The 16,136-nt window shown below is 32.9% G+C and overlaps 1 protein-coding gene across 7 annotated transcripts in view; it reads left to right on the forward strand.

Moving 5' to 3' along the window:
- LOC126753424 (carbohydrate-responsive element-binding protein) overlaps positions 1-16,136 on the forward strand; it is a 37,769-nt gene that overhangs the window by 4,527 nt on the left and 17,106 nt on the right. For 6 of the 7 annotated variants that reach the window (XM_050464854.1, XM_050464848.1, XM_050464850.1 and 3 more), the window contains 3 exons: positions 5,104-5,210; positions 14,035-14,108; positions 14,530-14,646. In XM_050464854.1, the coding sequence (XP_050320811.1) occupies positions 5,104-5,210; positions 14,035-14,108; positions 14,530-14,646 (298 nt within the window). Of the gene's footprint in view, positions 1-5,103; positions 5,211-14,034; positions 14,109-14,212; positions 14,390-14,529; positions 14,647-16,136 lie in introns of those variants that run through there. The other variant, XM_050464855.1, reaches the window with a different exon arrangement.

Genomic DNA, 16,136 nt, shown 5'->3' on the forward strand with positions numbered 1-16,136 from the left:
ATCTAATAGTGGTTTTCAAAATTTTTATCGCTTGGCAACTTCTCATTTAACTGCAGACATCATTATGTGATATCTATCAGTAGTAACTTATGCTGAAACTAATTTATTAGTTGAAGTGTGTTGGACTATATAGTCGCCTATTGAACCACTATATCTTGAAAATTCTTCATTACCTCTCAACCGGCTTATCAAATTTATATACATGTGTATGTACATAAAAAGTATACGAAAACAAAAAAAGAACGTTAACTTCAGTTGCACCGACGCTATAATACCCTCCACAAATGCAAAAAAATGTCATACAAGATTTTGATCGGACAGTTTGTATGGTAGCTATATGGTATATTGGTGCGATGTAAGTACATAAATATGTATATTTATACCCCGAACAGGGTATATTAAGTTTGCCACGAAGTTTGTAACACCCAGAAGGGGTGATCAGTATGTTGAGTTGAGTCGATTTAGCCGTGTCCGTCTGTCTGTATATATACGAACTAGTCCCTCAGTTTTTAAGATATTTTTTTGAAATTTTGTAAACGTCATTTTCTCTTCAAGAAGCTGCTCATTTGTGTAAACTGCCGATATCGGACCACTATAACATATAGCTGCCATGCAAACTGAACGATCGAAATCAAGTTCTTGTATGGAAAACTTTCACATTTGACAATGTATCTTCACAAAAGTTGACACAGCTTATTTTCTAAGATAATGTAATATACGAAGAAATTGTTCAGATCGGCTTACTATAGCATATAGCTGCTATACAAACTAAACGATCGGAATCTAGTGCTGCTATGGAAAACTTTTACATTTGACAAGTTATATTCACGAAATTTTGTATAGATTATTTTCTAAGGCAGCAATGTAATCTCCGAAGAAGTTGTTCAGATCGGAATCAAATACTTGCATGGGAAACTTTCTCATTTGACGATATATCTTCACGAAATTTGGTATGAGTTATTGTTCATAGAAATAATGTAATATTGGAAGAAATTGTTCAGATCGGCTCACTATAGCATATAGCTGCCACACAAACCGAACGATCGGAATCAAGGGCTTGTATGGAAAACTTTCGCATTTGACGTGGTATCTTCACGAAATTTGACATGGATTACTGCTTAAGGTAATAATATAATCTCCGAAAAAAACAAATTGCATATATGTAGCTTCCATAGATTTACTTAAACACATAGTTACTAAAAGAAATGCTCCTGTGAAGGGTATATTAGCTTCGATGCAGCCGAAGTTAACATTTTTTCTTGTGTTGTAGAGATTTTAGTTTTGCCTTGAGCAATAATCTTAGCCGAGTTTCGTGCAAACATCTTCCCAAATGAATAATTTCTCCATACAAGAACTGACGATTACTATGTACGACAGCTACATGCTATAATTGCCCAATATCGGCATTTCCGACATATAAGCAGCTTCTTTTATAGAAAAGGAGGTGTGCGAAATTTCAGATCGATGTCTCAAAAACTGAGAGACTAGTTCTCATATACATACATATACAGAGAGACGAACAGCTGCTACCAGATTTTATTGGAATGCATCTGTTCGCAAACCCGTAAATAAAAAATCAAAAAAATTTACGCTGGAACTTGTTTAGTTTATTTTTACTTTAATAGTGGCACATACTTTTAGAAAGTCAATAACATCATCCCATTGTTGCATCATTGAAGATTAGATGTAAATTGAAGCAGGTAAATATTTCTTTGTCTGACTTCTTAGAATAACGTTAATTGCCTTCGAATCATCGTGTACGCATATTACGTGCTAATATAAATATTGACGTTCAAAATCAGAGTTCTATAAATACTTGTAAGAATTCTAATGAAAAAGATGAACAACAAAAAAATAAATTTATTCAAATGTAGTAGTTAGTCCAGAACGTATGATGGGTATCATCAACGCGTAACCGCAACTTCAAACACTATTGTGTTGGTTAGCCAACAATTTTTTTCTCGATTTCCCCAGAAAATAGCTTAGCATTAGCACTAAAATACTGAATATGCATTTTTATACTGTCGCAACAGAGAATGTAGCAGTTTTGTTCACCTAACGATTGTGTGTAACAGTTAGAACTAATCGAGTTATATATATTTATATAAGTATATGTATCTACATACATATGTATGTATGATCAGAATGACGAAACGAGTTGAATTCCAGTGGGCTGTCTGCCTTTTGCTCCGTGCAGGTTGTAACTTAAGTAAAATATTAGGTTGGTTGATGAAATTTGGACATGAGTTCCTTGGCATAAAAAATTTGGTATTATAGAAAACCAAGCTCCAAATTAAGATACAAAACAATGAGGGTCCCGATATGTGAAAGGGCGTCTGTGGTTCATGCGTTTTCAAAAGGTGGGCGGGCCTAATAAGTTTAAAATACATACTTACACATACAATCACAAACTTTTAAGGGGAAAGCCTGCTTTAGAAGCTTCAAAAAATCGATTATTTTTTTTTTTTTGCTTAAATCTCTTTAGAATTAATCTAAGAATATGCCCCCAAAGTTTTAGATGGGAATTCGAAATATTTTCGAAGTTAGAAGGGCAATAGTGACCGAGCGTCATATAGCAGATATATTTATGAGCGATTGGGCAGAAAGCGATCTTTCATTTTTACGATTTTTCTTAATTGGCGGGCAGGATTGAAAAAAAAAACTAAACGTTGTATGGAAAAAGTTTATTATCCTTAGCATAAATTATCTTCTATTTAAACTAAAAACAACTTAGAAAAGTCAAGTTTGAACATATTTTTAAACAACATGAAGTAATTTTTTTTTTGTCAAAAACCACTTTTTTTTTTCAATTTTTAAAATTTTACATTTTTTTTTAGAATTTTTTTAGTTTAACTAGAAGATAAATTATTAAAAAATATGAATCTCTCTCGATAGAAATTGCGACCTGCGCCCTTCCCGCCGTCCGGCAATAGCACATGCGAGATGCATCGGGCAATTGCTTCCTAAAGGCAGAATATCAAAGATTTCGTATCCAAAAAATTTGTGAATGATGTTTAAATATAATACTATAAACCCAAGAAATTTCGCTTTAATCAATTATTTCTTTTCCTCCCGAAAAAATCCTCAAAAAAATCGATTCTTTGAAGCCTCTAAAGTAGGCTCCTCCCTTAAAGCTATATTAATCAAACAAGCTGTGGGTGAATCCCATCGACATCTTCATAATACTCTCCGAAATAAATAAATATGTCAGAAACATTCAATTTCACATCGTTCATGACACACAAGCGTCTGTTGTTGTTGTAACGGTTAACTAGTTTCCGTTAGGGTGGTAAGTTCAGAAAAGTTGTCATCAAGGCCATCTAAAGGTTGGCCCAGGAAAAGTGCTTTTTCTACGACGTTCGACCATAGGAAGAGGGGTGTCGAATGTGTAGACCAAGTTGCATCAAGATATTTTAATTTTTACTCTCTCCAGACATGAATTCAATACGTCTTGTCATCATTATAATTGTGATTATGTACCTACTACAAGTATACACACCACAGATAAGTGAACAAAGGTGACTTTATACTCGCTGCATTATCGATTTTCGTTTGCTATGCGTGGTGGTTTGGTTGAAGTACGCCGTTCACTCAGAGAGAGTCGGTGAAAATGTTAATGGATCCACTGTGAATGGCGGTCAGTGCATGTCTGAAGTTTGTTGCGTCCGAAGTCTGGTACTGCCTAGCAGGAGCCGCTGTGAAAATTGGACAATGGACGCGTATCGCCTACCTTTAGGTGAAAACCTGTAAGTCAGAACCTAATTGACCAACTTAAATCAAATTAATGCGCATCCTTGTGAAAATGTGCGAAATCGGACTAAAACCACGCCTACTTATCACAGATTTAAGTGCAATATGATGCTTTAACTTTACTTTATAAAATGGAGAATTTCGGGTCAATACTTCCTAATATAGAGATTTTTGAACTTCCAGTTGGCTTTATACTATATACAAGTATATGTATGTACCTATACCAACAAGAAAGGCGTGATATGATGATGATGAAATATAGCACTCAAATTTGTTTTTTTTTTTTTTTCAAAACTAGCAGCATTTCGGCTAAAGTGCGCAGAATGTTGTCTTCAAGCTCCTCCAGCGTTGCTGGTTGATTGGCGTTAACCTTTAATTTAACATATCCCCTGAGAAAATAATCTAGAGGCGTTAAACCTCATGATCTCGCAGTTATTTGACTAAGCCATTTCTCGAAGTTAACGAGACGCAAAACTTTGAAACATGAGATGTCGCACTGTCTTGCTGGAAATAGAGATCTTTCTTCGCTGATTTATATTTCACTTTGATAACTTACTTTTTCTATCTACTGTACATACAACTTACACACCACAGATAAGTGAACAAAACTGTTATACTCTGATTATCGATTTTCGGGAATTATTTTTTCATTGAAAATGATAAAAACTTTTATTAGTAGACAATAGGCAAGTATTAGTCCACTTTTGTGTTTATTAATAAATAATAATTTTTTCGAAATTCTTTTCACACGAAGTTCAGTTTTTAATTATGATAAAATGTGACATATTTTCACTATATTAGGTCAAGGTAAATAATATTTGAAAGCAAAAAAAAATCATGGTGGGTTGAAACCAATTGGAACAGAAAGATAAAATAAAAAACATATGAAAGAAACAATAATTTACGGGCTTAACTCGATTTCTGACAAAACTACGAGCCCTATAGAAAAAAGTTATATATGTTAAGTTAATGATTAGATCTACAACTTTTAATTATACACATTTTTCACATAACCTCAAAATGTTGGTATCCTGTGCAGAAATAAATTGTTAAATTATCTTTTTTCTGTTAACTTAAAAAAAATAGATTTTACCGTGTGAAATTTCCGCAAAAAACGCAAAAACAAAAAAAAACACTTACCCAAGTTGAATAATCATTGATGCAAAGCATTATCTCAAAATTTTGTTGACGTGAACTTGAAACAAAGAAATTTGAAATAACACATAACTAACCACATAAGGTTTTTGGATGACGTTTATTATAATTACTACAAGTTTTCAAAAATAATTTGCAATGTCTCTTATATTAGTGATGCATATGAAATTGCTTATCAAAACACTTTGTAATTTACAGTCAAAAATTAACATCCCCAAAATGGAATCATTTCAAAGGAATTCGCTTGCGCTGGAAGGATAAAATTCGTTTAAACAATGTAATTTGGCGATGCTGGCACATGCAATGTAAGTTATATTATTATTACATACATACATAGATATAAACAAGGTTGTTTTGCAAAAATAAAACATATAATTTATGTAAATATCTTTATTCTTTATTTGCGCTGATAATGATAACGCAAACCCTACGAGGGTATATATTTTTCAGTTGTATGATATTAGGTAGTTATTGTAAATGGTGCTTTTGATAAACCAAAATAAATATTTCTGCTAATCTCCTGGCTAAATACCTTATTTTTTATCAGCCTTGTTTATCTTTGTGTAATATTTTGACACAAGATAGACGATAACAGAAACATATGCATGTTAGATGTACATATTTTCACATACACACATAATCCCACATGTTTATATACAAGTCCCTGTATACAAGTAATATGTACCTCAAAGTTAACATATCTAATATCATAGATATAAAAGGTGCGTTCCAAAGTAAACAGGACTTTTTGAATCTAGCGCCCCCTGCTGGCGCCATCTATAAGTCGACTGGTGCGTTAGAATCTGCTATCTTTATCGATTGTCCAGTGAGACTGAACGTGACATTTCATCGATTGGAAGTTATTGCCAGTATGTTTGTGTTATCGGTGCGAAAATGAGCTTCGAACAAAGAGCCAACATTAAATTTTGTTTTAAAATTGGTAAAACTTTTACCGAAACGTTTCAATTGAAGAAAAAAGTTTATGGCGATGATTGCCTAAACCGTGGCAGAGTGCATGAGTGGTTTCATGCATAAATGACGATCAACATGTGGGCCAATCAAAATCGGTGATCACCGGAAATTCCATCGAAACTGTGCGTTAATTCATCAAAAATCAGCCGAAATCATCATTGTAATTCATGGAAATGGAATTGAACATCTCCAAAACATCGATTTATCGCATTTTGACCGAACATTTGGGCTTACGAAAGGTGTGTGCACGGTTTGTTCCGCACAATTCGACTGACGACCAAAAACTGCTCAGAATCCAACATAATCGATCGACGCTTGTGACTAATTATTTTGACCAAAAATCACATTTTAACCATTAACCACTCCCCGTATTCACCTGATATGGCACCGTGCGACTTCTTCCTTTTCGAAAAAATGCATTTTCCCATGAAAGGAAAGCGTTATGCAGATGTAGAGGCCATTCGAAAGGCTTGCACCGGCATACTGGCGGCCATACCGGCCAACGAGCTAAAAAACTCGTTCGACATGCTTTTGGACCGTGCAAAAAGCTGTATTGAAGCAGAAGGAGACTATCTATGTACATACATACATATGTATATGTATATGTAAATAAAAATGAATCGCCAAAATGTATGTACGCTCATAACTCAATAACGCCTGGACCAATTTGGCCAATTCTTTTTCTAAAATGTTTGTTGAAGTTCAAAGATGGTTTTTACGGCGAGAAAAATTCGAATAATTTCCGGAAAACCCCTAAAACAGCCTTTTTCTTTTCCCCATACAAACGTTACATACATACATACATATATGTATATGTACATATGTATATAAAAATGAATGTTTGTTTGTTAGTAACACTAAGAGAACGGTTGATGAAATTTTTAAAGGTTGTTTGTTGTGGATCGGGAAAGGTTTAGAAACAAATACCTTTCCAAAAAGTAACATTTTTCATACACATTTTTTTCAATTTTTGTTTGTTTTGTTTTTCAATATTTTGATTTGTAAATTATTTGAATCGTTCAATTGCGGTCGCTTGCTTTTTTATTCCGGGTATCCAAAGGAAAAATTATTGAAAATTATTCAGTGAAAACTTTATGTGTGTTTCAGACGAAGTGATCAATTACTGATTGAAATTTGTTACGAAACCACGAAGAGGTCGCGCTAATATTTGTCGGCGTTCTTTTTGCCATCAACGTATGGCAGCCCAAAGAAAGGCAAGAAGTACTCCCAAAATGCGATGACATACGTGCGGAATTATGGATCGCGGTCAATCAGCTAGCGATCGTAACGATATCACAGCACGACTTTTTAAACAATAGCTGCGATGTTTTGTATATATGGTGCTGTTAGATGTTGAATGTATTCTGTTGCGTGTTGCCGCACGCACACATTCTTCTTTGGATGCGGATGGTGATTACACCAGATCAAATTGATGAAATCATTTCAGCGGAAATTCCTGATTCAGAGATAGATCCAGAATTATATGAAGTGGTGAAAACCAATATGGTTCATGGACTTTGGGAACCTTACAATCCCACTTTGGTTTGTATGTCTGACAATTAATGCACGAAACACTACTCATGTGCTTTTCTTTCGGAAACGGAAATGGGAAATGATGGATATTCACTGTATCGGCGTCGCTCACCAGACGACAATGGCAGAACATTTAGCATTTAGAGGCGTGAATATCGACGTTAACAACACATGGATCGTACCATATTCGCCACTTTTGTCTAATTCACATTCAAAACTCATGTCAATGTTGAATATTGCAGATTGGTGAAATCGATCAAATACGTTTGCAAGTACGTCACCAAAGAAAGCAACATGGCGGTTATTGGCCTTGAACAATATGAGATCAGCAGTATCAAATGGGTCGATATGTGAACCGCATTAAGCGCTTTGTAGGATATTTACTTTTGCAATTCATGAAATTTTTCCGACTGTTGTGCGTCTCGCGGTTCAACTTCATTTAAGTCATTGCGTATTGTGAATGGTACAGTGTGTGCAACTTTTTGAGAAGCATGCCAGCAGTTGCATTTGCTGGAATATGATAATCACTGGAAACAGACGAAGGACAATGCGATAGTTACTTCGCATGCCACAGAAGTTCGCATAGTTTTCGCGAAGATCATTTCGACATATCAGCCTTCAAATTCGCGTTAATTATGGGATACGAAAAAATTACATTGCCGATGACATTTTACATTGTATTCGCTAAGAATTGGAAATGGGCAAATTTCGGTTGATACTTCCAGTGGTTTAATATCAATTTCACATCCCTTTTGTCAATTCACTTCAACAGAATTTGAACTCATCACGAATGTTTATCCGCACATTGGCAAAATTATCGTAACTGCAATTGCTTGACTGCACGCGCAATTTTAGTTGCCAAAAATACCGATGTTAATGACTTAAACTGGAAAATTCAAAGTCAAATTTCGGGAGGAGCTCATATAAATCGCTCGATCGTCTTGACAAGAAAGGCGAAACCGTAAATTATCCAGTGGAATTTCCAAATTCTTTGGAGAGCCTTGGTATGCCCCAGCATCATTTGCGTCTAAAAGTTGGATCTGTCATTATTATGTTTCACAATCTTCATGCGCCGAAACTGTGTAATGGAACCCGACTGATTATGACGCAATTATCGAATACAAGGGACAGCCATTTCATTTCAAACGTATTCAATTTCCAGGGAAAATTGGCCAGATATACAATGTGGCGTGTTGACGAGTTGGAAACCCATCTTCTTTGTATATTTACGCACCAGAACAGAAATCAAAAAAATTATGTTTATTAAGCTGCGCTACATTAAAAAAATGTAGAAAAATCGAAAATAAATAATTTTCGACACAATATAATTTCAACTTTTTTTCATTTCAAAGCATATAATTTCACGCAGGACAACGGCTGCGGGGTCAGCTAGTTTTGAATAAAATAAATTGATTTTGCCAAAAAACCATTTGTTATGTTTTTTTTTAAGTCCTGTTTACTTTGGAACGCAACTTGTAGTTCACCATCGACACGTTGTGTTTTTTTTTTTTTAATAAAATTAAACCCTCAGCTTGCATATTCTTTCATTATATTATAATAATAAGATTTTCACTCCTGACAGGTAGTTTTTATACCTTTCTAGAAAAGCATTCTTGACAGAAACTTAAAATATGGAAAACAAAATATATTGCAGCCTATTTCATTGGCTAAAAACAATTACTTTATTAAGTAATAATCACCAATTTACCAATTTAGTATTTGAGTGGAAATTTTTGAGTTAATCTGGCTTACCACAAAAACGAATTTTACCAACATCCTGTTTTTTGTCCATTGCCCAAATCGAATTGCGTCCACCTTTCTTTTTTTCACTTTGGTTTTGCAGAATGATTTATATTTGCATTTTTGTGTGTTACATTTAATGTATCATTAGAATATTTGTTTGCAAAATTTTTAAAAACCTAAGTAACAGGTTCCAAAGGGCTAGCGATAGTACATATACATACATTAGGGTGATTCAAATTTTTTTTTTTTTTTTCAATTGGTACTCGCAAAAATAGGTTCCTAGACACCTCTAAGAAAGCCTCTCCAAATATGAGTTTTTAATTGTAACGGGAAGGTCCTCCGCCTAACGGTTTTCTAATTTTTCTTATTATCAGATAGAAAAATTTATATCTCGCTTCCAACTACTTGAAAAAATATCTTGTTAATTAGGTTTTGTAGGAAATTGAATGCTCTAAAATATGGTCTCTTATGATTTTTTCGTAAACCCAACCGTTTAAAAGATATTAACGGTTGAAATTTGACTATTTTTGGAAAAATTCTTTATTTCTTATTAATTTTATAACTCAATGAAAAAAAATTATTATGAATGATGAAACACATAATTTTGTAGGAAATTTACTGCTCTATAAAAATGGTCTACTATGATATTTCGATTAAGTTAAGCGTTTACGAGATATTCATCGTCAAACATCAATGCATATTAGGGTGGATCAAAAAAAATTTTTTTTTTTTTTCGTTTGGTACTCTGAAAAATAGGTTCCTAGACACCCTAAGAAAGCCTCTCCAAAAATCTATTCATAATAATTTTTTTTCATTGAGTTATAAAATTAATAAGAAATACAAAATTTTTCCAAAAATAGTCAAATTTCAACCGTTAATATCTTTTCGGTTGGGTTTATGAAAAAATCATAAAAATTTTAGAGCATTCAATTTTCATAATAATCTTAACAAGATATTTTTTCAAGTAGTTGGAAGCGAGATATAAATTTTTCTATCTGATAATAAGAAAAAATAGAAAACCGTTAGGCGGAGGACCTTACCGTTACAATTAAAAACTCATATTTGGAGAGGCTTTCTTAGAGGTGTCTAGGAACCTATTTTTGCGAGTACCAATTGAAAAAAAAAAAAAAAAAAAATTTGAATCACCCTAATATACATATATTAAAAACTTATTAATTACGGACTGAAGGGTTGAAGTCGGGATTGCTCAATTATCGATTTAATGGACTGCTTCAATTCACTCATATTTCTGGGCTTTGTTTTGTACACTTCTTGCTTGATAAACCCCAATAAAAAAGTCTGGGGCAGTCAGGTCAGTTGATCTTGGGGGACAGCGGAAAGTGGAGTTTCTTGATATTAATTTGTTTTCAAATATTCGTTGAAGCTCCGCAATAACCGGTCTGGCTTTGTGTGCATTTGTTCCATCTGGCTGGAATCTAACGCTATTGGCGGAGATACGTCTTCGGCGCAGTAATGGGTAAAAAAAAACTCATTCAACATCTTTAAAAAACAGCGCCCATTGACACTGTTGTCTTCAAAGAAGCACAGTGATTCGTTCTGGATGAAGTGCCATTAAGTGGATTATTTCTGTATTTGATTCACTCCATATACTTCAATTTTGCTTGTTTATAGTCCCGTTTAGTTCAAAATGAACGTCATCCGACATAAACCGGCAATTTATCAAGTTGTCTTCTTCGGCCATTTCAATAATTTTTGGTAAAATTACAGACGAATAGGCAAATCCAAAGCGTTTAACTGGCTTGCTATTTGAACTTTGTACCGTAGCAAGATTAAGCCATTATGAATTATCCGATGTAATGACCGTCTGCTAACTCGCAAGTTGCGGCGATAACTTGCGAGTCGAAACTCTTCGATTTGCCTGAATTGACGATGCAACAGCTGCTATATTTTCTTGAACACGAACATACGGATCTCGATGGTACGGTATTTTTGCGACACTTCCAGATTCAGCATCTTCATAATGGTCCATCTACTCGGGGGAGTGCCGCCAAAAGCATGTCTGAATTCCCTTTAAACGGAAATGACGGACTGCAAAGCATGGTACCGCTGCACTATGCCAATCATTCATTTAAAAAAAATTGAATAATAACGTGCCAAATAAAAAGTAAGAGAGTACGCAGATAAAAAATTATTACAGTTTATTTTTATAGCACGATTCGTGCGCCACCCTGTATAAAAAATTTTCCATACCTGGACAAGATTATGATCTGTCAGATTGTGTGGCACTATATGACATAGTGGTCTGATATCAGCGGTTCCGATAAATGAACTGCTACTTTCGGTATAAAAGGCTGTGTGACAGATAGATAATTCGTGGCACCCTGTTCAAGGTATAATTAAAACAAAGAATCATCTTATCAGTTCTAAAATGAAGTTAAATCTCGAGTAGTCTTTTCGTTTAATTTTCGAGATAAACTCAGCAATGGAAAATGTCAAATAACCATAAATATTACAGTTATATAATATTTAAAGCCTCAATCAAGTGCCTTCACCTAAAAAATATAAAACATTTTATTATTTTTTCCACGGATTTAACTTAATTATTTCTTTATGCTGTTATCAATTGCTATTCTTAGCCAATTTGACAAAAACTTAACCAGACTTTTTTCCAATCGAAACAAATTATCTTTCATGGTGGCTCTCAATAGTCGAAAAAATTACAAATTCACAACTACATTTTATAGTTAAGAAATTTAAGACCGGTTATATTTTCCGAAAGAAGGATTCCTTTCGATACAAAATTGTTTTGTATATACTATACATTACACAACTAAAAAGTAAACAAACTTCAATTCCATAAATACCAATTTTATCAGAGAGTTAGACTTAGTTACAAAAATGTTTAATAAGTCAAGATTGAATTCTATAACCTTGTTATATGTTTAACTATGTTGTTGCAATATACTTTTTGTGTTAAGTATAGTTAAGAAAATTATTTAAATAACTTGGTTTCCAGGAAACACGCCTTAGTCATTATACGTTGCAGCGCACTGAATTGACATAAATGCATAGCCACTTTGTGAAAACACTAACATTTTTTAACTCGATTTGTTTTTAGTTAGTTATAATTTTCGTTTGGCGGCGATGAAATAGAATTTTAGAGGCAGTCATTGTGCAAACTCAAGTTTTGCATTTAATACTCTGTTTGTTTATGTACAACTATATATACAAGTACAGTGCTGAGTACAAAATATGCAAACATGTATTATTCGAATACTACCTTTTCACTTAGTTCCTTTTTGCATTATTTCTAACTCGTTTTATATGCTCTTAATAGAACTATGTTTTTAAGTAGTAGAAACATTTATTATTATTGGTCTCTCGATTTAATTAATTTTCTAAATTTAAATGACTTTCCTGGCAAGAAGTTGTAAAAGATGGCTATGAAATCAAATGAGAATATAAAGATGAGATAGTTCTCAATACGTTCCTAGGTTGTGTTTGTTCTAGAACTATACTCTCTACAATATTCCCCAACTTTGGAAAATTTATTAATTTTTTAATGGTTAATACTGACATTTAAAAAAAGGTATCATAATCAGACTTCGGCAAAGTCAAATATGTAAGTGCAATATGAAATTATAATTCCATTAAAATTTGCGAGAACTGACAATAAATTGAACACTTATAATATGTAAGAACCTTGATTAAAATTACCCCAGGTTAGGTTATTAAAAACCACAATTCATGCTAGATTTCTTAGAAATAAAATTTTCCATATTTAATCCCAACATCTTGGATTAAAAATATAATTTTCTATTTTTAATTCAAGTTTGAGATTAAAAATTAAGTGTTTAATTATTTTTATATAGAATATATTTGTCTTTTCTTTTATATTGGTACGGAGATTTTGACTTCTCTATACTCCATATATATTAGTAGATCTACCCAGGCGTTGTTGTGACTATGGTACATACTATTACCATAAACTATTTGGAATGTAAAATTAATTTTGAAAATGGTTAACACAAATATGTGTCAATGGACAAATAATAATGGAATTTTCCTCAAAATAATAATAATAGTATTATTTTTTTGAATTTTGAACACATGTTTTTGTTTACAAAAATATTTTTATTTATTTATAAAGGTTTTGGCATTTAACATAATTGAGATATAAACTAGGATATCTTTTAAGTTGGGTCAAATTGGGCACAGTATGCTAAATTTTACGAAAATCGGTCTAAGCCATATTTATTTATGGATTTGTCTTAAACTTTTTTAGTGTTTCCCATTTCATAATAAATATCACATTTCACTTTGGGACAACGCTTGGAATTTGTTCAAGATTATTACGAGAAATTGCGTTCCCAAAAAAATGCACAATTTCACGTTCATCTAAACACCATCTTCTCAGATGAGGCCCATTACTGGCTGAATTGTTTCGTCAGCAAACTTAATTGTAGCTATTGGATTGAGTCAAATCCTCGTGAGGTTCAGGAAACGCAATTGCAAATCAAATCAAAGTGTACTTTATGTGTGGTATCGACTATTTTTAATTAACGAATTTTTCTAGAACGAATGATCTATATATTTTTATTCGTATTTGTACATTTATTACAGCGAAAATATTACCATATCTCTTAACTTAAAAAGCTACATATTAAATATGCTCATCACTGTAGTGTTAGGTGAGTTATCGTGTCTCTTGAAGTACGAGCATTATATATGTGTATCTACTTTGTACGAAAAGAGTCTAATATAAATATACAATTTAGTAGTCTGAAGTAGATATACTTATACATTATATAAAAATCGTTTCTAATCATATCCATTGCAATCGTAATACTTTGCGAGATTATTACTGGCTTAGACGTTTGTGATTTAACTCCATATACCACATTTGTTATCTCTTCGCAGTCATACTGAAGCGTAGGACACCCGTGTGCCAGTTTGCATCACCATTGGACGTTGACATCCATAGCAACCCGCAGGCAAGTGCTTAAAATTAATTTGTATATATTATACACAAGTACATATAAATACATACATTCATAAACATGCTTTCTGTTAATACATAAAAAAGCACGATCGTGAAGCCATCGATCTGTCATTCGGTTTATTGTCTATCATAAATCCATATCAATCATTTCAATTTTCTATATTAAAAATGGAGTACATTTCTTTTTGGATTGCGTCGCCGCTGTCGAAACGAATGCGGACCAAAATGAAACTCAGATAAGAAGCAATGCTATACGCACCCGAAAATGCCAAGGTCACGTGTTGTGTAATATACGATCTTTGAATTATATTGAAACTTTATTTTTTTATTGATTGCTCATATTATATTGATAATAGTTCTAGGCACAATTTTTACTAAATTGTATAAATAAATTTAATATTTTCTTATTGCAGGCGGTTGTTTTAGAAGGGAAATATTGGAAACGTCAAACCACCGTTATCAAAGCCGAATACAGGAAATGGCGGAAAAATTCGAAATCTAAAACTGCTGGTTGCCTCACTTATGATACGGTAAGTAGTGATTTACTTATGGTACTTAAAGATAGCATTATGAATAGTAGTATTGATTATTGAGTGTTACACTATGAAAAGTTTATTATGATATTGATGTCACAGCGAATCACCTTTATTTCGGTGCTTGTACTTATTTCATACTTTTATATTATTTGCGGTTACTTTCACTAAATTACTGAATTTGTAATATTAGATGTAAGTAGTATATACAGCTGTTGACAGGTAATTAGATACGACACCTATTTTGAAGTAAATGATGTTATTTTCCAATAAATCACGTATATTTATTGTATTTTCACTTATTTTATTGAAATCTATGTTAAACTTAAACTCCAATAGTAAAAAATTTGTTTAAAATTCGTTTTAATAATATTTATTTAATATTTTATCAACAAAAAATAATGATATTACAACTGAACTTGCTTACTTTTAGTTAGTATTTTGTTGGTTATCTCTTTTACTTTAATATTGCTTCACATCGATTCCACATTAGACTAATCTAATCTAATTTCATCACAAAGAACATCCATATTTGGGATATTTTTGGTGCATATGGCTCTTTTAACATCACCCAGAGATGTTCTATAGGTTTTAAGTCTGGACTGGACGATTCCCACTCTAAAATATTGATAGAATTTTCATTAGAAAACTTTTGTGTCAACTAAGACGCATGCTTTGAATTCTTATCTTCCTTATAAGAGGCAAATTTTCCTCAGCCCATGGCAAAATGACATTTCATTCATGATCATTTTTAAGGAGTAGACCAACACCATTCCAGATAAAACATCCCCACACCATGATTGATCCTCCACCATACTCAACTATGCGTGGAACATAGCGAGGATCAAATTCTTGAATTATTGGACGGCGAATATACCTTCGACCATCAGGTCTTAAGCGATTAATTTTTGTTACATGTTAGACCAATAAGAGTTGGCAAAGTCTACGCGTCGTTTCTACGAATTTTAGTCAGAAGTGGGTTCCTGCGTGGACATTGTATTCGTCTTGAATTTCACGCAGAATGTCGTGGAACTTTTTTTTTGGGTCTCTTCGGGAGACAGTAGTAATTCTGCGCTATATTTCTGTTGAAGTTTTTCGGGTTTTTTCTTTGCGTGCAATATTAAAAATAGAATTAAAATTCGGTATATGCTTAAGGACATTCAAAACATTTTTTTTTGAGCATTTGACCTTATTTTTTTGCACGTCTTTCCAGACCGACGAAGGTCAAAAATGCAGCTGCGAAGGGTAGGTGTACAACTGCAGCTTTTCTTCATTAAAAAACTTGAATAATACATATTAATATATTTTAAACTAAAACTTTGAAATACATCCTTACCAGAAATCGATAATATTGCTAATAAAAATTAGCACCAAAAGAAATTTTAATCCTTTAAAGAACTGTTTCTAATGAGCTGTTAATTAACCTTTTAAATATATCGCAACGCATTTAATATTTAGAAAACAATTAAAAGAACTTTAACTTCACA

This window comes from Bactrocera neohumeralis, chromosome 3, assembly GCF_024586455.1.
Source record: "Bactrocera neohumeralis isolate Rockhampton chromosome 3, APGP_CSIRO_Bneo_wtdbg2-racon-allhic-juicebox.fasta_v2, whole genome shotgun sequence".
Classification (NCBI taxonomy): Eukaryota; Metazoa; Arthropoda; class Insecta; order Diptera; family Tephritidae; genus Bactrocera; species Bactrocera neohumeralis.